Source organism: Mustelus asterias, chromosome 10, assembly GCF_964213995.1.
Source record: "Mustelus asterias chromosome 10, sMusAst1.hap1.1, whole genome shotgun sequence".
In the NCBI taxonomy this organism is placed as follows: Eukaryota; Metazoa; Chordata; class Chondrichthyes; order Carcharhiniformes; family Triakidae; genus Mustelus; species Mustelus asterias.
Window position 1 is genome coordinate 73,841,103 of NC_135810.1, and position 20,586 is coordinate 73,861,688.

The window sequence follows — 20,586 nt, forward strand, 5'->3', positions numbered from 1 at the left end:
AATTAGTCAGCATGTAGTTAAGATTAATGAACAAATTGATTTGCAATGTTGGGATCTTCTCTAATTTATTTAACAGCCCTCACCACTTTCATATTCAAGCTTGTCTTAAAACCAAGACATAAAATATTAGACCTGATTATTCGCATAATAAAGTTATTGTGGGAAACACCCAGTCACAAGTTAGCAATGAAGATCTTCACAAGCAAACATTAATCTGATTTTAGGTTTAATGTGCAAACATGCAACTTCAACAACACATTGCTGTCTGGAATTCCCCTCCAGTCCTGACCTCAAAGAACCTCGTTAAATTTTTCAGCCCTGGAGTTCTCCCAAGTTTCAGTGTGAAAGCAGTTCAGACCATTTCATGCTGGAGAACATGCATTGAAATTTCATGAGTAGTTCAGCCCTTAAAAATTTCACTTGTTGGCTTTATTTTTGCTTTTCCCAACACCTCTAAAATACCTTGGGATATTTTCTATGTTAAAGGATCATGAATGCAAGTTATACTCTTTTTGAACTACCTCTCTTCCTGCTTTCTAAAGTGATTTTGAATATGCTTTCTTAAACCATTTTTCATGCCTGTTTGTGTCTCGAGACTTTATATACATGATGAGTGGTACATAAATAAAAGTAATCGTTTTGAATAAGAATCAGAAAAATCAGTTAGAAAGCAATATTTTGATTTGGTAGCTTTGCAACTTTGTATGACTGTTCAGATGAAAGAAACAAAATAGGGAATAACTATACTTGCAATTTGATTTGAAGTAATCAGGTTGCATATTGGAGACAAATGTAGTCCGCAGAGGAGATAGATCTGTGTCATCATTACTGTAGGCTAGAAAAACAAGAGTAAATTTTACCGATTAAACAACTCCCAATACTCATCAAATATAACAATGAACATCTCAGCAAATGACAAACAAATTTGTGAAAGGCTTCATAAAATTCAAATTTGGTTCAATAGCAGTCTTTAGGCTACATTCCCATCAGGACAGAATTGGGCTCAGCTCAATTTCTGTGGTCCAAAACCCTCCTGCTACCTTTGGATCATACCCAGCATGTATCACTGCTTTCAAGAAGAGAGGAGGTATTATTGAGAGGATCATAACCAATCCCAAAGGCATAACTCAAATTATTTCCAGCGAACAAATTCCAACCCCCAATATGCATCATGGAGAATAACTGAAGTAACAGAAGAAAAATACAAATTAAGAGTAGGCCACTCAGCCCCTTGAAACTGCTTTGCCATTCAATAGGATTGTGGTTGATATGATTATAACTGCAGTTCCACATCCCACAAACCCACAATAACCTTTCACCTTGTACTGATCAAGACATTTTTGGCTCTGCCTTAAAAATATTCAAACACTGCTTCCTTTTGAAGAGCATTCTACAGACTCACGGCACTTGGCAGGTGGGGTGGGGGGGGGGGGAGAGAATCTATTCTCGGTCTTAAACTGGAAACCCCAGTGACCCCTAATTCTAGAAATATAGATGGTGCTATTCCCTAAAATCTCTAGATAATCTAGACACGTTACCAACAGTTTCCACCCAGTGAATATGCCAAAGTAGCCAAGGTGTTATTTGGCACCCTTTCATCACCATCTCAGCTTAAGGAATCGTAGTGGAGGGCATGCCCTTATCTACATCAAATGTGATGAAGTGGAAATGGTCGAGAACTTCAAGTTTCTAGATGTCCAGATCACCAACAACTTGCCCTGGTCCCTCCACAAACGCTATAGATAAGAAAGCCCACCAATACCTCTACTTTCTCAGGAGGTTAAAAGAAATTCAGCATGTATGCTACAACTCTCACCAATTTTTACAGATGCACCATAGAAAGCATCCTTTCCAGATGCATCACAGCTTGGTATGGCTCCTGCTCTGACCAAGACTGCAAGAAACTAGAGGGTTGTGAATGTAGCCTAGTCCATCACGTAATAGTCCATCACGTAAACCAGCCTCCCATCCATTGAGTCTGTTTACACTTCCTGCAACACCACACAACCCTGCCACAGCAACCTCTGCAAGACGTGCCGGATCATTGACACGGATGCCATCATCTCACGTGAGAACACCATCTACCAGGTACACGGTACCTACTCTTGCAACTCGGCCAACGTTGTCTACCTGATACGCTGCAGGAAAGGATGTCCCGAGGCATGGTACATTGGGGAAACCATGCAGATGCTACGACAACGGATGAATGAACACCGCTCGACAATCACCAGGCAAGACTGTTCTCTTCCTGTGGGGGAGCACTTCAGCGGTCACGGGCATTCGGCTTCTGATCTTCGGGTAAGCGTTCTCCAAGGCAGCCTTCACGACACACGACAGCGCAAAGTCGCTGAGCAGAAACTGATAGCCAAGTTCCGCACACATGAGGACGGCCTAAACCGAGATGCTGGCTTTATGTTGCACTATCAGTAACCCCCACAGCTTGCCTCCTGTCCCGTCTGGAGACAATACACATCTCTAACCTGTGCTTAATGCTCCCTCCTCCACTCACATTGTCTGTATCTTTAAGAACTGGTTGGCTGTAGAGATTTGCGTTCTAATCAGTATTCTGTAACTTGATTTTGTGTCTCTGTGCCCTGTTTGAGAGCAGGTTTCCACTCCATCTGACGAAGGAGCAGCGCTCCGAAAGCTAATGGTATTTGCTACTAAATAAACCTGTTGGACTTTAACCTGGTGTTGTTAAAACTGTTACTGTGTTTACCCCAGTCCAACGCCGGCATCTCCACATCATTACACTTCCTGCTGCCATGGAAAAGCAGGCAGCATCATCAAGAACCCTACACACCCCCGACATACTCTCTTCCACCTTCCATTGGGAAAAAGGTAATAAAAGTCTGAGAACATGTACCAGACGCCAGAACAGCTTCTTCCCTGCTGCCATCACTTCTGCCACAGCTTTTTCCCTGTTGCTATATATATTAAGCTGATCTTTCTCTCCACCCTAGCTGTGACTAACACTATATTCTGCACCCTCTCCTTTTCTCCACATGTACTCTATGAATGGTATATTTTATCTGTATAGCAAGCAAGAAACAATACTTTTCAAAGTACCCCAATACATGTGACAATAAATCAAAATCAGATAAGATCACCCGTAGCGCAAATCAGAAGGGCGAGGGAGGAAGGCAATCACTTATAATTGCTGTCCTACAAATCTGCACCAGTCTTTTTCTGTCCTGCAAATCTGCACCAGTCTTTCTGTTCTGCAAGTTATGTGCACATGCAACTAGATAGATATATATTTAATATAATTGCACCTCCTTCCCCAGATGTAAATAAATTTAACAACAAAGCATATGCTTATCAATGATTGATACTGTCTGATTATTGCTTCTGCAAAAGTAATTCGGAATCTTTCATATTAAACAAAACAGTAAAAGTTTTTAAAGCCTGTCTTTCCATGAGCTTTTTTATTGTTGGCTGACAATAAATATTACTTGTATTTACAATGTGCATTTAGATGAAGCAAAATATCCCAAAGCGTTTCAAAGCTGATATATAAAAGAAAATTGATGTCAAGCTAAAGAGTGAAATCCAAACTCTGCTTAATAAAAGAGTTAAAAGTAATGGGGAGGGAATTCCAGAGCATGGGTTTAAGTGGCAGAAAGCATCACTGACAATGAGTGGGCTAGGCATTCACAAGAGACTAGAATCAAAAGAGGCATTTGGGGTGACCATTATATGACTAAATGAAAATAGGGAGGCAGATAAGGATGTGGTGAGCTGGCAAAATAGTTTAAGCATGCTAATTTGAGACAGCGAACTAATTCAACATAGACCATCTACTTGACAAAGTGGAAAATTGCCCAGCTGTATCCTCTCGACAAAAAGCAAAATGAATCCAGTGTGGTCAACTACTGCCCCATCAGTCCTTGCGTTCATCAACAAAGTAATGGAAGTTATTGAAAATACATTCAAGCAGCATTTCTCACCAATAACCTGGTCATCAATTCTCAAGTTCATGTTCTGCTGGGAAAACATGGCTCCAGATTTCATTACAGGTTTGGTCAAAACAATTCAAAAGAGCTGAGTTTCAGAGATGAGGTGAGAATGATAGCCCTTTACATAAAGGCAGCATTTGACAATGGAAGGCCATAAATTTGGGGAAAGAATGGCAACTCTACTGACTGGAGAGCTGATAAAAAGGGAGATGGTTGTAGTTGTTGGTGGTCAAATATCTCAGCTCCGCGATACTGCTCCAGGTGTTCCTCAGGCAGAATCTTAGGCCCAACTATCTTAACTGCATCATCAATGATGTTCCCTGCATCACAATGTCATAAGTGGGAACATTTACTGATGACTGTAGTGCTGCGTTTCATTCTCAACACCTCAAACATTGAATCAATGCGTGGCCACATTTGGCAAGACCCGTACAACTGTCACGCCTGGGTTGATCAGTTGCAAACAACATTTTTGCCACACAAGCGTCCAGGAAATGGCCATCTCCAACAATAGGAAGTCTAGCTCCCTTTGACGTTCAATGGTCATCACTGAATCCAACACCACCTTGGGGGCAATTGCCTCACCTCCCAACCACCAAAGCCTTTCCACCAACTGCAGGGCACAAGTCTGCTGGAATACTATCTAAGACAAAGCAAAAACAGCTGCCATCTTAAGCATTCACTTCCTCCACCACCAGCACACAGCAGTACCATGTGTGCTATGTAAAACATGTACTGCAGCAACTCGCCAAAGCGTCTTTAACAGCAGCTTACAAACTGGCAGCCTCTACAAGAACAAGGGGTGGAGGAACATGCAATCACTGCCTTCAAGTTCTCTAAATCACACACCATATTGATTTGGAAATATATTGTCGTTCCTCTAAAGTCACTGAGCCAAAATCTTGGAATTCCGAACCTAATGGCTTATGGGAGTACCTTCATTACACAGACAGCAACAGTTCAAGAAAGGGAAAGAAGAAAGACTTGCATTTATAAAACGCCTTTCAGAATCATCAGATGTCTCAAAGCACTTTACAGTGAACTAAGGACTTTTGCAGTGTAGTCACTGTTGTAGTGTAGGGAACGCGTACAGAAGTCAGTTTGCACACAGCAAGTTTCCATGAGGTGAACAACAATGTAATAATATCTGCTTTTTGTAATGATAATTGAGGGATAAATGTTGACTAAGACAACAGGAATAACACCCATGCTCTTCTTTGAAATAGTGCCATGGGATCTTTTACATTCACCTGAGGGAGCAGACAGGATCTTGCTTTAACAAAAAAAAGAAAATGCTGGAAAATCTCAGCAGGTCTGGCAACATCTGTGAGGAGAGAAAAGAGCCGACGGTGAGTCCAGACAACCTTTTTTCAAAGCTTTGACAAAGGGTTGTCTGGACTCAAAACGTCAGCTCTTTTCTCTCCTTACAGATGCTGCCAGACCTGCTGAAACTTCCCAGCATTTTCTCTTTTGGTGTCAGATTCCAGCATCTGCAGTAATTTGCTTTTAACTTGCTTTAACATCTCATCTGAAAGATAGGATGAAAAAAAATGGTCTGCTCACTACACTTTCTCAAAAGCATTTAGGATTGGGCAGTAATTTCTGGCTGTGCTAACAATGCCTACCTCCCATGAATGCATAAAATAAAGCCAAGACAAGGATGATTGGCGAGTGGAATGGTGCAGGATAAGATACAGGCAGAAATGTTTTGGATGAGCTTACATTTACAAGCTGAACAATGGTTACAATCAGCTATTGTTAAGTATTCACAAACTAATACAAAATTGCAAGCATAAATAAGATAAACGGCCAGGTTTTGTTAGTGCAAATACAATATAAAATCAATGTAAAATTTGAAACCTAAACAGGAATCTGCTACGCTAACTGGACTGATGCAGATTTAACACCTTTAACAGAATATGCTTCTTTTTGTAACTTTTATTTAAGGATTGTTTTACCTGGTGGAATGTGCAGTCTGTACAACAGTCTGAGTTTTTCACTGATGTCCCCATAGTACATTGTATCTATGATATAAAAATTCAACTATTATTCAACCAAGGCCGAATTTTTTGTACTCTCCATACTGCCAATGTAAAGCAAGGTTTTTTGCAGCTTGAATATTTTGTAAATTGCACAAATTACTCCACAATTTTTAGTAAACAGTGCGTATATATCTACATGAATTCTGTATGGGAGAGATGAAAAAGTATATTACCTAAACAACTGACCAATTCTTTGAAGTCAATTAGAGAGTCTTCATTTTCATCTAACATACGGAATGTCCTCTGGGCTAGAAGATCTGTATGTGCACCCCATGTCCAAGGGCTCAGAAGACAGAAGAGGTTGCTGAACTGGAAACTATTTATTCTGTATTGTTCCAAATATGGGAGGCTGGGATCATGATGCAGTTCCGCTGAACCGTTTCCACCCCAGTAACAACTTAAAAGATGTTCTCGCTAGTTGTTTAAAACAAAGGGTAAATATTAATCTTAGGAGTGCATTTACTCTATTTAAAAAGTGTTTTTAAAAAAAACAGAATAAGAGATGCATTGTTACAAACTATTCAACTCTAACTTAAATTTTGGAATGTAATTTCTTTCTGTTGCCAGTTCCCATTCCGACAGTTCCACACTCACTGCCTACCCTCATAAATGGATATTTTCCAAGTGGAACTCACCATAAGCACTGATAAGCTCATTGCAGTCAAATAACATCAAATAATTCCAATGCATACCAATCAAGCATCCACACATGTTGTCACTTACAACAGCAGCCGGTGAAGTACAATGTCCCCCATTACACTCAACCAAATTCCTGGTGACAACTTTCAATTGCATCATTACATTAATTCCACTCTCTCATTAGATTTCTCCCATTATGCTATAACATAAAGGCCAAATGCAGGAAAGGGCAGGAGGGGTATCTTGATATTAAATATTTTCCAATTGTTAACTAAATATCACTGGCAAAGGGCCTAGCAGCAGGGATTCCACCTACCCACTTAAAAGGTTAGTATGTATGTGGAGAAAATGTCACCAATTTTTATTTTAACGGTGCAAATACAGGGTTCTAACCACTCGGGTTGGGGAAATGACTCATTAACATTCAGAATTGAAAGACTATGGTTGAGTCACTTGAAATTGCCAAGTCTCGCAAAACTTACCTTAAATAGGTCATAGAGGTCTCCAAGACCTTCACTACTAAATGAAACATCTGGTGCCACAACTCTGAGCTGCAAAATTATATTTTAAAAGAAAGTTAAATTAGTTCCATGACTTCCCTTTAGCTGAGAAGCTAAGCAATTTACAAATCAATGACTTTGAATGTTTACAAAACTCTGCTTTAGACCCTTCAACTGTTTTGTTCCATTACTTTTATTCTTTATTTTGTTCAGCCCCATTAATCACCAATTTGTATATCCTTGTTATTAAGCTTTTCTTTGTGTGTTCTGATATTATCAGCATTTGTTTACATCATCCAGGGAGACTAGATTTATCTGGGATAGAACAAAGTGATTAATCAGGATTGTTTGTCATATTAAAGTGCCCATTTGTGAACTGCAAAATCTGCTTGACTACATTATTGAAAAAAAGTCTTTTAAAATATATTTTTAAAAACTGGTTTGATTAATGAACGTGAGCCTTTTCCAGATCCATTCATTTCCGCTGCGCCAAATTTCTACTATGAATAATTCATTTTGATTATAAACACATTAGCAGCTTCACTGCATCCCATCAATAAAGATGCTTTCTTTTTACCTGATAGCTTGACTATTACACATTCTCATAATTAGAATCTTTAAATATGCTTCACATGCATGTATAATGATTGTTACAGAAATGACAGGGTACTGGTTAGTGGCTATTTTCTCCAGAATCAGCAACACTGTTAGAAAGGGTAAATCAAAACAAATGATCAGCCCATTATTAAAGTTGCAATGTGCCACAAATATTTAGAAGGACTATATTTAGGACACTGATCAACATTAATAATTCTGTGGTCACAATCTGCTTTTGGCATTTTGTTTAGATAGATACCCTACAGTGCAGAAAGAGGCCCTTCGGCCCATCGAGTCTGCACCGACCACAATCCCACCCAGGCCCTATCCCCATATCCCACCCACTAATCCCTCTAACCTAGACATCTCAGGACTCGAAGGGGCAATTTTAGCATGGCCAATCAACCTAACCTGCACATCTTTGGACGGTGGGAGGAAACCGGAGCACCCGGAGGAAACCCACGGAGACACGAGGAGAATGTGTAAACTCCACACAGACAGTGACCCAAGCCAGGAATCGAACCCAGGTCCCTGGAGCTGTGAAGCAGCAGTGCTAACCACTGTGCTACCGTGCCGTTTAAAGTCCAATACCAGTTATTGAACCATACAACTATGCATTTTACCAATAGTATTGACTGGCACGGTGGCAGAATGGTTAGCACTGCTGCATCACAGCACCGGGGACCCGGTTTCAATTACAGCCTCGGGTGACTGTGTGGAGTTTGCATGTTCTCCCCATGTGTGCATGGATTTCCTCCGGGTACTCCGGTTTCCTCCCACAGTCCAAAGATGATGCGGCTTAGGTTGATTGGCCATGCTAAATTGCCCTTTAGTGTCACAGAGATTAGCAGGGCAAATACATTGGGTTACAGGTATAGGGCCTGGATGGGATAGTTGTCGGTGCAGGCTTGATGGGCCAAATGGCCTCTTTCTGCACTGTAGGGATTCTATGATTCTACGTTAAACAGATTTTTCCTTGGTGGTATAATTGGTGGCCATGTGTATTTAAGCACACATGAATCTAGGCAGAAAAGATTACGTCATTAATACATATTGTTAATTACAATATTCATTACACAATTTCATAATTGGGTAGAGTTTGCATCACAGAATGCAATATGAAACTTTTAAATCTAAAAGTTAATTTCTGGGCTCTGTAGGTTTTAGCATACAAGAATAAAAGTGACAGATCTTTCTTCAACAGCACACATTGAACTGCAATTAGTTCTTCAACTCTGTCCAAGGTACAATGATGCAATTTAAATTCAAAGTGAATTAGACAGTTTCTTCCATCCAGAAGTAAAATTATGTTGGCTGAAAAATAAACCTGTTAAAATTGTCAAGTTAAATTTTTGTTACTATCTTTAATGATTTCTTTAAGATGACAAAACATTTGATGAAAAAGTATTTTAATCTGGAATATATGGGTGAACTCTCAATTTAAGCATTTTCCTTTAGGCGTTTTTTGAAATTAGTTGTAATTTCATTACCACTGTGGCACAGTGGTTAGCACTGCTGCCTCACAGCAGTAGGGTCCCAGGTTCAATTCCAGCCTTGTCTGTGCATCACTGTCTGTGTGGAGTTTGCACATTCTCCCTGTGTCTGCGTGGGTTTCCAGTTTCTTAGAATATATGGAGAAGGCCTATGTTTTCATGGTCAGTGCAGGCTTGGAGAACCAAAGGGCCTGTTCCTGTGCTGTAATTTTCTTTGTTCATCAAATAATTCCATGTACTAAAATATGGGCATCGTTGACCAGGCCAGCATTTTACTGGTTATTCCTAATTGCCCTTGAGAAGGTGGTGGTGAGCTATCTTCTTGAACTGCTGTGGTCCATTTGTAATATATACACCCTCAGTGCCAAGGCGGTGGCAATTCCAGGATTTTGACTCAGTAACAGTTAAGGAACAGTGATTTACACCCAAACTGGAGTGATATGCAGATTGGAGGGGAACTTGTAGGTGGTGATGTTCCCATGCACCTGCTGCCCTTGTCCCTCGAAATGGTGTAGGTCATGGGTTTCGAAGGTACTGTTGAAGGAGTCTTGGCAAGTTGCTGCAGTGCATCTTGTATATTGTACACACTCCTGCCACTGTACATCAGTTCTGGAGGGAGTGAATGTTTAAAGTGATGGTTGGAGTGCTAATCAAACAGGCTGCTTTGTCCTGCATGGTATCAGGTTTCTTGAGTGTTGTTAGAATTGCACTGATCCAGGTAAGTAGACCGTATTCTCTAACCCTGCTGACTTATAACATGATGGTGGACAGGCTTTGGGAAATCAGGAGGCGAGTTACCCACTGCAGAATTCCCAGCCTCTGATCTGTTCTTGAAGCCACAGTATTTATATGGCCGGTCCAGTTAAGTATCTGGTCAGTGGTAATCCCCAGGATGTTGATAGTGGGGGAATTCCCCAATGGTAATGCCACGGAATGTCAAAGGGTGATGGTTAGATTGTATCTTGTTGGAGATAGTGTGGCACGGTGGCTAGCACTGAGGCCTCACAGCACCAGGGACCCGGATTCAATTCCAGCCTCGGTTCACTGTCTGTGTGGAGTTTGCATATTCTCCCTGTGTCTGTGTGGGTTTCCTCTGGGAGCTCCAGTTTTCTCCCATAGTCCAAAAATGTGCGGGTTAGATTGATTGGCCATGCTAAATTGACCCTTCATATCGGGGGATTAGCAGGGTAAATATGTGTGGTCAGGGATAGGGCCTGGGTGGGATTGCTGTAGGAGCAGGCTTGATGGGCTGAATGACCTCCATCTGCACTGTAGTAATTCTATGATTCTATGGTCATTTCCTGGCACTTGAGTGGTGCCAAAATTACTTGCCACTTATCAGCCCAAGCCTGAATTTTGTCCAGATCTTGCTGCATATGGACACAGATTACTTCAGTATCTGAGGAGTTGTGAATGGTGCTGAACATTGTGCAATCAGAGAGCATTCCCACTTCTGTCTGACCTTATGATAGAAGGAAAGGCATAGACGAAGCAGCTGAAGATTGTAAGGCCCAGGAACACCTGCAATGATGTCCTACGGCTAACATGATTGATCTCCAACAACCAAACCATCTTCCTTTGTGCCAGAGACTCCAACCGTGACCCAATTCCCATTGACTTCCATTTTTCTAGGGCTCCTTGGTGCCACATTCCCATCAAATGTTACGTCGGTTGCACTGTCAACAACACACTTTCCATTAATTTGTTGATGATTGCGTGATGGGGCTGGATTGGATTTGCCCTGCTTTTTGTAATGACTTGCACGATTACTGTATTAAATAGCTATTGTCACCGGTGTAAACAAATAAAAACCGTTTAGTCCTTTTTCTCATTAAATCACACTAATTAGTCATGTAAACTTACCACATTTTGTTTAGTGGTATCCTCCAAGTTCTGCAGCACTCGTATTCTGTGTCTGCAACGCATTTGCTCGATTTGTCCCACGTGAAGATCTCCAAATTTCTGAATGTGCAATAAAAACAGAATCAAAAGAACTCAACATGCAATATGATGTAGGAGATTGTTCATAATCAGGACAAATGAACAGAGGGGGAGATAAAAAGGAAGATTAACTGCCGAGGTCAGATATACTTTCTAAATGCTGCTGGAACCAAAGTTTCTAGGCCCACAGTTCCCTGCCATCAACTGTGCTACCCCTTTCAATGTGATCAACAAAAACTAACAGTCAAATTCAAATACATGGTTGGTGCTCTTTTAGTGCTAAGTGGAAGTTTTAGATACCCACAATTTTTAATGTAGTTTCTGGAGATTCATTAATAAAGTCATGCAGTTAAAGTGCAGTGCAGAATAAAAAATTAATGTTAAAATTTATTATAAAAATTCTCCAAAGAGCCAACATAATAAGACATTGTCCCAAAGTTGCGGAAAGGGTAAACATACCATTAACTAATCTGAAAGTGTTGTTAACACTAGTCATGGAATACTATGTAATCATAAACATTTCACCAAGAAGTGGTTACCTAATAGGCATGAACCTCTACAGAAAATAAAGAGTGGAAAGAGAAAAAAATTGAATAAATACATCATTCACCAATGTTACATTCCATATTATCCTAGATGCACCCAGGATTCAAAATCATTCTCCAATCAAAATTTGATCTCCGCTTTGATATTTGCATAATAATGCATCACACAAAATATTAAATCGATAGTCATTAATAAAGAATACATATGACAAGTTATCCAGGATTAAACCAACTTGTGATCTAATGACAGTATCACATTGAATTTGTCCTAACAGCCTGCTGTAATAGGTTCCATTTATAAAAAGTGTCAGCACATATTGGCTAGTATTGCTTATATTATTCTTCCATTAACCCTCTGGTAAAATGCAATATTTTCATGCTCTAAATAGAGCTGTACAGGTACACAAATGGAATGCAGAATCAACATATCTGGAATTAGATTCTGCAGTGGGTTAGAGTAGACAGGCCTTTCACCTCTGAAGTTTGAATTCAGATTGGACAGAAGTCTGAAAGTTGATGTATCAGTTCATTGTGAAAAGGAGTTTGGACAATTGAATCCACCTCTCAGTTTCCATTAATTGTCAATCTCACTCAGGATGGCTAAGGTGGGAGTGTTCTTTCGAGGTTGGACCTGCGGCAAGTTGTTGGGGCTGAATATAGGAACATTAATTTGCATTTGGATGCATTATCCCTGACCATTGCTAATGCTAAGTGTTGACACTAGGTATCTAAAGAGGAAGGCCCACATTCTTCAGCATTAATATCTTCACCTTGATGAGCACAACATTTTATAACAAACTTATTACTTAGATAAGCAGATAGGTGATTGGTTGCTGCATTTTAAGTTCTCTCTAAACTGGAGCAGTAGTTAAAACAGCTATAGAGGAGATACAAATATTTTTATTTATAGCGTAACGAGTTAAACCAGTGACGACAGTGAATTACTACAAATATAACTACTGAGAATAGCTGAGTGATGTGTCTAAATGTGAAACCTAATTAGCTAAATAAAACACAATAAAGAAAGCAGGATAGGTGATGTGTTGCAGCTGTAATATACATAAGGCTGTGTTGCCTGACTGGTGTCAGGGCTGTGGGCATCTTCTGCAGACTGCAAAGGAACAAGTGGGGGAGCAAGGATCCAGGTGCCATGGTCCACATGAGTACCAATAACATAGGCAGAACTAAGAAAGAAGTTCTACTGAGGGACAGAGTAGCTAGGCGCAAAATCACAAAGGTAACAATCTCTGGGTTACTACCTGAGCCATGAGAAAATTGGCATAGTATAAATAAAATCAGAGTTGAATTCCTGCCTCATGATTGGTGTGGGAGAAATGGGTTTTGATCCGTGGGATACTGGCAGCACTACTGGGCAAAAAGGAAACTGCATCATTGGAATGGCCTTCACCCATACCGTGCAGGGACTAGTATCCTAGTGAATCATATAACTGGGGCTTTGGAAGGGTTTTATACTAAAGAGCGCTGGGGTGAGGGTTCACATGAAGGGAGATCTGGAAAGTTAAAGACAAAGAGCAAGGCAATAGTGCAGAGTAACAATACAGGTAAAGATAACGTGTGACAGGAAGGAAGAATGCGTTAACATAAGAGTACACGAGCAAAAAGGTCAGAGCAGAGAAAAATGGTTCAAAGACACAAGTAAAGGATCTTTATCTGAACACATGTAGCAAGATGGATGAATGGTCAGCAAAATATATAAATTTATGATATAAATAAAGAGCATGATATGACAGCCATTACAGAGACATGGTTGCAAGGTGACAAAGGCTGGGACCTGAATATTCAAGGATGTTTGACATTTCAGAAAGACAGGAAGCTAGGAAGAGGTGGGTAATTCTACTAATAAGGGATGAAATCAATACATAGTGAGAAGTGCCAAATTTGCTGATGATACAAAGATAGGTCGGAACGTTTTATTAATTAGGATACAAACAGTCTGTGAAGTGATATAGAGAGGTAAAGTGATTGGCAGAAATTGGTACTTGGAGCATAATGTGGGAATATGAGAGGTTGTCAACCTTGGTAGGAAGAATAAAAAAGCACATCATCATTTAAATGGGGAGAGACTACAGAATACTGCTGTACAGAGGGATGTAGGTGTCCTCGTACATTAATCCTAAAATATTAGCATGCATGTACTGTACCACAAGCAATTAGAAAGGCATCTGGAATGTTGGCCTTTATTGAAAGGGGGTACAGTATAAATGTTGGGAAGGCTTGCAGAGGAGAAAGTGGAGTTAAGGCCACAATCAGATGATGTTATTGGATGGTGAAGCAGGCTCAAGAGGCCAAATGGTCAATCTTGCTCCTATTTCTTACAACCTTATGAATGTGTATTTACTAATAATGTCTTCTCAGGTGTGAATATTTCATGCATGTCTAGCATACACTACCCGTTGTCTTATACCATCCCATGTCATTCTCCACATTAATCCTTTTAGGGGCAGGAAAGCTGCACTTGGAAGGACATACTTGGCTAACTGGTCTCAACAGCTCTGCCATCATTCCCTTAAATATCATCTCAGTGGTTTATTAAATATTGTAGGTTTCCTACATATCACATTATTAAAAAAATACAAACAGTTCACCTCATATGAGTCTCTTATTAGATCAGATATTTCCACTTGCTGAACAGGCTCTTTATCATCACTAAAAACATGTTGCTGAGCAATTTGAAGCAAAGGACTCTCTGTGTTTGTGATATGATCAAGAAACCTGCAAGAAGAGATTAGTTTTACTTTATGAATTAATTTGTCCTCTAGCGTTGTATGATTTTTTTTTCTTTTTCAAAATTAAACCAAAAACAATGTACAGTTAATCAAGAACAAATTCACTACACCTGCTAAGGATTATCAAGGCTTGTCCATCGTCTGTGCAGCTACACAACTCTTGTGTGTTGGCATCTAGAATAGCCAAGCCCACCTGGAAGATCACCTTTATTCCATCATAGAAGAAACAGTCAACAATATTTAGTGCACTCTCAAGGGGCATAATACTAAGGAACAGAGTCAGGAACCAGGAGAGGGAAGTGGATGCTAAACAAGACAAGTCTGTCACATGTTCAGCCAGCTCTGGTAAATGCTCTTTTATAAGTTCTTCAAACACAGCTTGATCTACCTGTGCACCTGGAAAACATGGGATATGGCAAGGTGAATGGCACAATAGGAAAGCACAACTGGATTGAAAACCTAGAAGTACAAAGTGTCAACAGTAGGAATCTTAGTGACAAAAACCATGATGGGCACTTAAAGTCACGTTCCTTACATTTTTGTTTTAAGTAACAGCAAGCCAACAGTCCAGTCTATCATTTAGGTCTATTAACAAAACATGATACCCATCATGATGCACATTAATAGTAAGATTTCCAGAACTATCCATCTACTATGTTTTTTAAGATGTCAGATGGAAGGGGAAGATTGATGCTGCTGTGACTAGTGAGCAAAAGAAACAAAGTGGGTTAAACTCATCTATCTGCTATCTTCGCCCACTAGCCAGTCAATAAGCAATTAAAACTATCCACCGTATGCAAATTAGTGACTGGCACATTTGGATACATGTCTTTTTGGCTCAGAAGTTTGTGTTTCTACTGTTTACAGACACTAGATTATAATATCTGGAATTTTAATGATGTGCATGCACTTTGGATTGTAATGGAAGGTGGTTTACGAATAGCAATAATACTGGCAAACCACAACCTTGAAAGCTTTGATGAAATTACAATCTTTCCAACACTAATTATTTCCTCAAAGATGGTGCTGCTTATTGAACTTGGACAAAATGCAATGCTAATTGAAGAATTCTATATTTAAATATAACATACAGACTAGTTGCTAGAATAGGGGGACAAGTGTTAAGATACAAGAGAAAAGAATGTTGATGGGGCAATGGCATTATGTACACATGTTGAAAACATGATAGGAAATTGATTCGTATTTTTGACGGTGAAGTGGGGTTAGAGGGCCGAAGATAGAGTCTGCAGTCCTAACCTAGTGCCCATTTTAAGGACATTTGGTCCCTAGTTTTGATGTTATGTTATAATACAATCCAATAGCAAAAGTTGCAGCATTTTGAAATGCTATAGGGTACTTTGGAGCACAAGTGTTTCTTTACAATAGAGACCAAAGAGCTGGGAAGATACAAATGGATAGGAACTACTGGCAGGGAAGTATCATTACAGCAGAAGCATACACTGGCAGTTTCTTTTATGAGTGTAGACACAGGAATTTATAAATGGGAAATGTGAACAGGATTTTTTGTGGATGGAATGTTTTGTTATAGATTATACATATTTAACTAGAGCTGAATGTCATTCTACATCAATAGGCTAACACAGGTTCTCTTTTAAACAGGGCAGCTACAGAAGACAGCTTTTTAAATTTATTTTGCTAAATGAAGTAGAATATTGTTTATTTTCTTTACCAAGATAAAGTTTGCACCAAGACTTTTAAGCCATTGAGATTTCTTTTATTTCTTTGATTAAATTCATCAAACATATGAAATTAGAATTCTAACAAGACAACCAGATACTGGTTGCCAAGAGTAAATCTAACCAGCCACATTGTATATGTTGCAAGTGGAAAATTCCCAAAGTCCTGCTGCGAACTACTTCAAATAAAATGATACTCCCAACATTTTCCTGCACCCCAATTAAAGAGTGATTTTAGCCAGACTAAATTCATGGGGAAAATGCAGCTATGGTTTGCAGGAGCAGAGATGTACAGAAGACAACAGATCAAGCATTTGAATTGTTAAAACTTTAAAAAGTTGATTGTTGTGAAACAAACATTTACCAATAACTCTGCGGTTGAAGTAATCTGGGAGCATTTTCTCACAGACAGCAACGAGTAGCCAAAAGGCTTCTTCCTCCTTTGCATACAGCAATAACACAGAGGTCAGAATATTCATAGACTGTGGGTATAGAGGAAAAATAACATGTAATTTAGAGGGACAATAGTGATCTGATCATATAAGAACTAAAGTGGCATTTTAATGAAGTATTATTGTTGACATTAAGTGGAATTAAACTGCACTGTCAAGCCAAGACAAACATATCTGCCAAATGCTCAGCATCTGTCCGTATGACAGTCAGTTATGGACCCTTACATGGGTCTGATATATGGAAATTCTAAAACCACTCCACAGACATAAGCAGATAGTAAAATGAGCCGAATGATTTGATGGCTTATTAATTTACAAAGAAAAGTAAATTACAAACTGTAAAATGAGTTTCATACATTACAAATTGTTCCGACTAAAAGATAACACTATCCCCATATTATCATCACAGCTCTCTCAAATACCAAGCTTGAAATCATTTGTTGATGAAATTCAACGTAAATGATTTTTCAAATCTGCCCCCCCCCCCCCCACGCCAAAGTTATTTTTTAAAGCAATTGGTTGAAATCTATTTTTGTGCAGGTTTAGTTCATTTCCACATATTCCAATCATCTTGCCAAGCTAGTAAATGGGTTTTTGTGTTCATATTTAATTCAATCAAATAATTGAGAGTAGTTTTTACCTGGCAATAGCCTATTTTAGGGTTTCTGTATGCATATGCTGTCAGTACTCTTCTTAATGCTGCAATACCAGTGTCACTTTGAAATGCTGGGTGTTCAGGCAGGGAACGATGCAGATCACGTTCAATTTCCTCAGTTGCCATGCAACATCTGCCCATAGATTCGTCCACTAGATTAGCATAGTAATCAGGATGTGCAGCTAAATCAGTCACAGCATCTGTACATAGACGTTTGACATTATGTTTATATACATGAAAAATGTTTCATTTTCAGTTTTTTAAAATATTTGTCCATGCATAGTGTAATTTTATTTACCTTTAGAACTGGCTGGAATAAACCTAGCTCTTCATAACATCAGGACAAATTTGTGACATTTGCAGATTTTACAAATTCCAAGCTTCTTCCTATACGTGTTAACAATTGTGCTAAAATGTTGGTTGATTACTTGCTGGTAACACTCAGACATTGAGTCATCCAGAACTGTTCAGTCACAGGAGATGCAGGAGGAGGAAAGAGTGTAACAGTTGATTGTGGCCTCAATTCCAATGATTAATGGCCTCCTGAGTAAGGAAATTCCTCTTCATCTCCGTCTTAAATGGGAGACCATTTATTCCAAAACTGTTCCCACTTCATTCCAGGAATCAACATAGTTTCCAAGACAAGTACATCCTTCTTTAAATAAGGAGACCAAAACCATAACCTCCCACAATAAAAACTAACATTCCATTTGTCTTCAAAATTACTCGCTTTACCTAACTTTTGTGATTCATGTACAAGGGCACCCAGATCCTTTCTGTACCAGTGTTCTGTAGTCTCTTTGCATTTAAATAAAAAATGGCTTTTCTATTCTTTCTACCAAATAGATTACCTCACATTTTCCCACATTATACTCCAACTGCCAAATTTGTTCCTACTCACTTAACCTTGTATCTTTTTGCAGACTCTATGTTCCATTCATAACTTGTTTTGCCACCTACCTCTCTATCGTCAGCTAGTTGGCGACAATAACTCTGTCCTTTCATCCAAATCATTCAAACAGATTGTAAACAGTTGAGGATGTGACTGAATCTGAGGATTTGGTGGTGGCAGATTTAATCATGGCATCTAAATGGGAATTTGATCATTATCTGAAAAGGAAAAATTTGCAGGGCTACGGCAAAAAGGTGGTGTGGCATTAGGTAAATTGTTCATTGCTTTTGGAGAGAACTAGCACAGACATGATGGGCAAATGGACTCAAACTGTAATGTAACCATTCTACATTCTATGATTCCAAGTCATTAATATAAATTGCAAATAGCTGAGGCCCAAGGCTGGAGGCACCTCATTAGTTACAACTTGCCAAGCTGAAAAATTGCCTATTTCTCTCGGTTTCCTGTTAGTCTATCTATACTAATATACTAGTCTCAACACTATGAGCATTTATGTGGCACTTAGAGTGTCTTTTGGAATTCCAAATTCACAACATTTACTGGTTCCCTTTTATAAATCCTGCTTGCCATATCTTCAAAGTAGTTTAATACATTTGTGAAATACTTCCTTAATAATGGATTCCAGCCATTTCGCAATGACAGGTATCATGCTAACAAGTCAACTGTTCCTGGTTTCTGTCGTCCTCATTCCTGCAACTGCTAATTGCTGGCACCTTTCCAGAAATTAGGGAATTTTGGAAGATTACAACAAATGCATCCACTATCTCTATAGCCACGTACTTTAAGACTCTAGGATGCAAGTTATCAGGACCAGGGAACTTGTCAACCCTTCATCCCATTAATTTTCCTGGTTCACTTTCACTATTGGCAGGTGTAGGGGCTGAATGGTCTACTTCTACTCCTATTTTGTATGTTTGTGTGAAAGCAACCCCAGGCTATCCAATCTTTCTTCACAGTTGCAATTTTCAAGACATGGCAGCACTCTTGCAAATCTGCTTTGTACTCCCTCCAGAGCAATTATGTCCTTCCTATAATGTGGTGACCAGAACGGTACTCAAAATTCCAGTTGTACCCCTACCTAGCACTTTATATAGTTCCAGCAATACATCTCTGCTTTTGTATTCAATACCTCACCAAATAAATAAAAGTATTCCATATGCTTTCTTGACCACCTTATTCACCTGTCCTTCCCTCTTCAAGGACCTGTGGACTTGCACTATAAAATCTCTCACTTCCTCTATCTATCTCAAGATCCTCCTGTTTACTGAGTATTCCCTTGCTTTGCTTGCTCTCCCCAAATGCATTACCTCACTTTTCCGGATCAAGTTCCATTTGCCACTTTTCTGCCCACTCAACCAAGCCATTGATATCATTCTGGAGACAATAGTTGTCCTCTTCATTATCAACTGCATGGCCAATTTTTATGTCATCTGCAAATTATCCAATCGTGACTCCCACATCTAAGTCCAAATTATTGCCCTAACACTGAGCCCTGGAAACTGCTTCCCATTCACATCCATCAACCATTGTTTCATGTCGCTGAACCAATTTTGATGCAACTTGTCACCTTCCCCGAAATCCCATGAAATCTCACTTTTCTGACCAGTCTTGCCATGTAGGACCTTGCCTTACTAAAATCCATGTAGACAACATCCACTGTACTACACTCATCAAACCTCCTTGTTCCTTCCTCAAAAAAAATTGATTAAGTTTGTAAGACACAATCTTCCCCTACAAAACCATGCTAAATATCCCTGACCAATCTGTGCCTTTCTGTCTCAGAATTATTTCTAATATCTTGTCCACCAGTGATGTCAGACCGACAGGCCTAGAATTTTCTGGCCTATCCCTCGCCCCCTTTTTAAATAATGGTGGAACATATGCAGACCTCCAATCCTCTGGCAACTCACCTGCATCTCGTGAAGATTGGAAAATGATCCCAGAACAGCTGCTATTTCCTCCTTGGCTTCCTTCAACAGCCTGGGATAAAATCCATCTGGCTCTTGTAATTTATTCACCTTCAAGAATGCCAGTCCCACCAGAACTACTTCTCTTATTATGCTTACTGTATCTAATATTTAACATTCCTCTTTAACAAGAACGTCTGTACCATCCCTCTTCTTAGTGAAGATAAAGTATTCATTGAGAGGTCTTAACCACATCTCCTATTCTGCATCAACCCACAAATTACCATGCACGTCTTCGATTGGCCCTACCCTTTCTTTCATTAGTCCCTTGCTCTTAATATACTGGTATAACATCTTTGGTTCTCCATGATTTTACCTGCCGTTATTTTTTCATGTCCTCTTTGTTTTCCTAATGTTTTTACTTCATGATGTTCCTCTAGGCTTTCTACAGTATTAAATTGTTTGTGACTGTAATAACCTTTTCTTTTTCAGTTTTACC

At 39.4% G+C, this 20,586-nt stretch overlaps 1 protein-coding gene across 1 annotated transcript in view; it reads right to left on the minus strand.

Moving 5' to 3' along the window:
- LOC144499672 (TBC1 domain family member 8-like) overlaps positions 1-20,586 on the minus strand; it is an 86,751-nt gene that overhangs the window by 3,885 nt on the left and 62,280 nt on the right. The window contains exons 10-18 of the mRNA XM_078221939.1: positions 17,253-17,467; positions 16,525-16,642; positions 14,574-14,859; positions 14,323-14,449; positions 11,094-11,192; positions 7,123-7,191; positions 6,175-6,415; positions 5,918-5,983; positions 748-835 (exon numbers count right to left, since the gene is read on the minus strand). Coding sequence (XP_078078065.1) covers positions 748-835; positions 5,918-5,983; positions 6,175-6,415; positions 7,123-7,191; positions 11,094-11,192; positions 14,323-14,449; positions 14,574-14,859; positions 16,525-16,642; positions 17,253-17,467 — 1,309 coding nt within the window. The remainder of the gene's footprint in view (positions 1-747; positions 836-5,917; positions 5,984-6,174; positions 6,416-7,122; positions 7,192-11,093; positions 11,193-14,322; positions 14,450-14,573; positions 14,860-16,524; positions 16,643-17,252; positions 17,468-20,586) is intronic.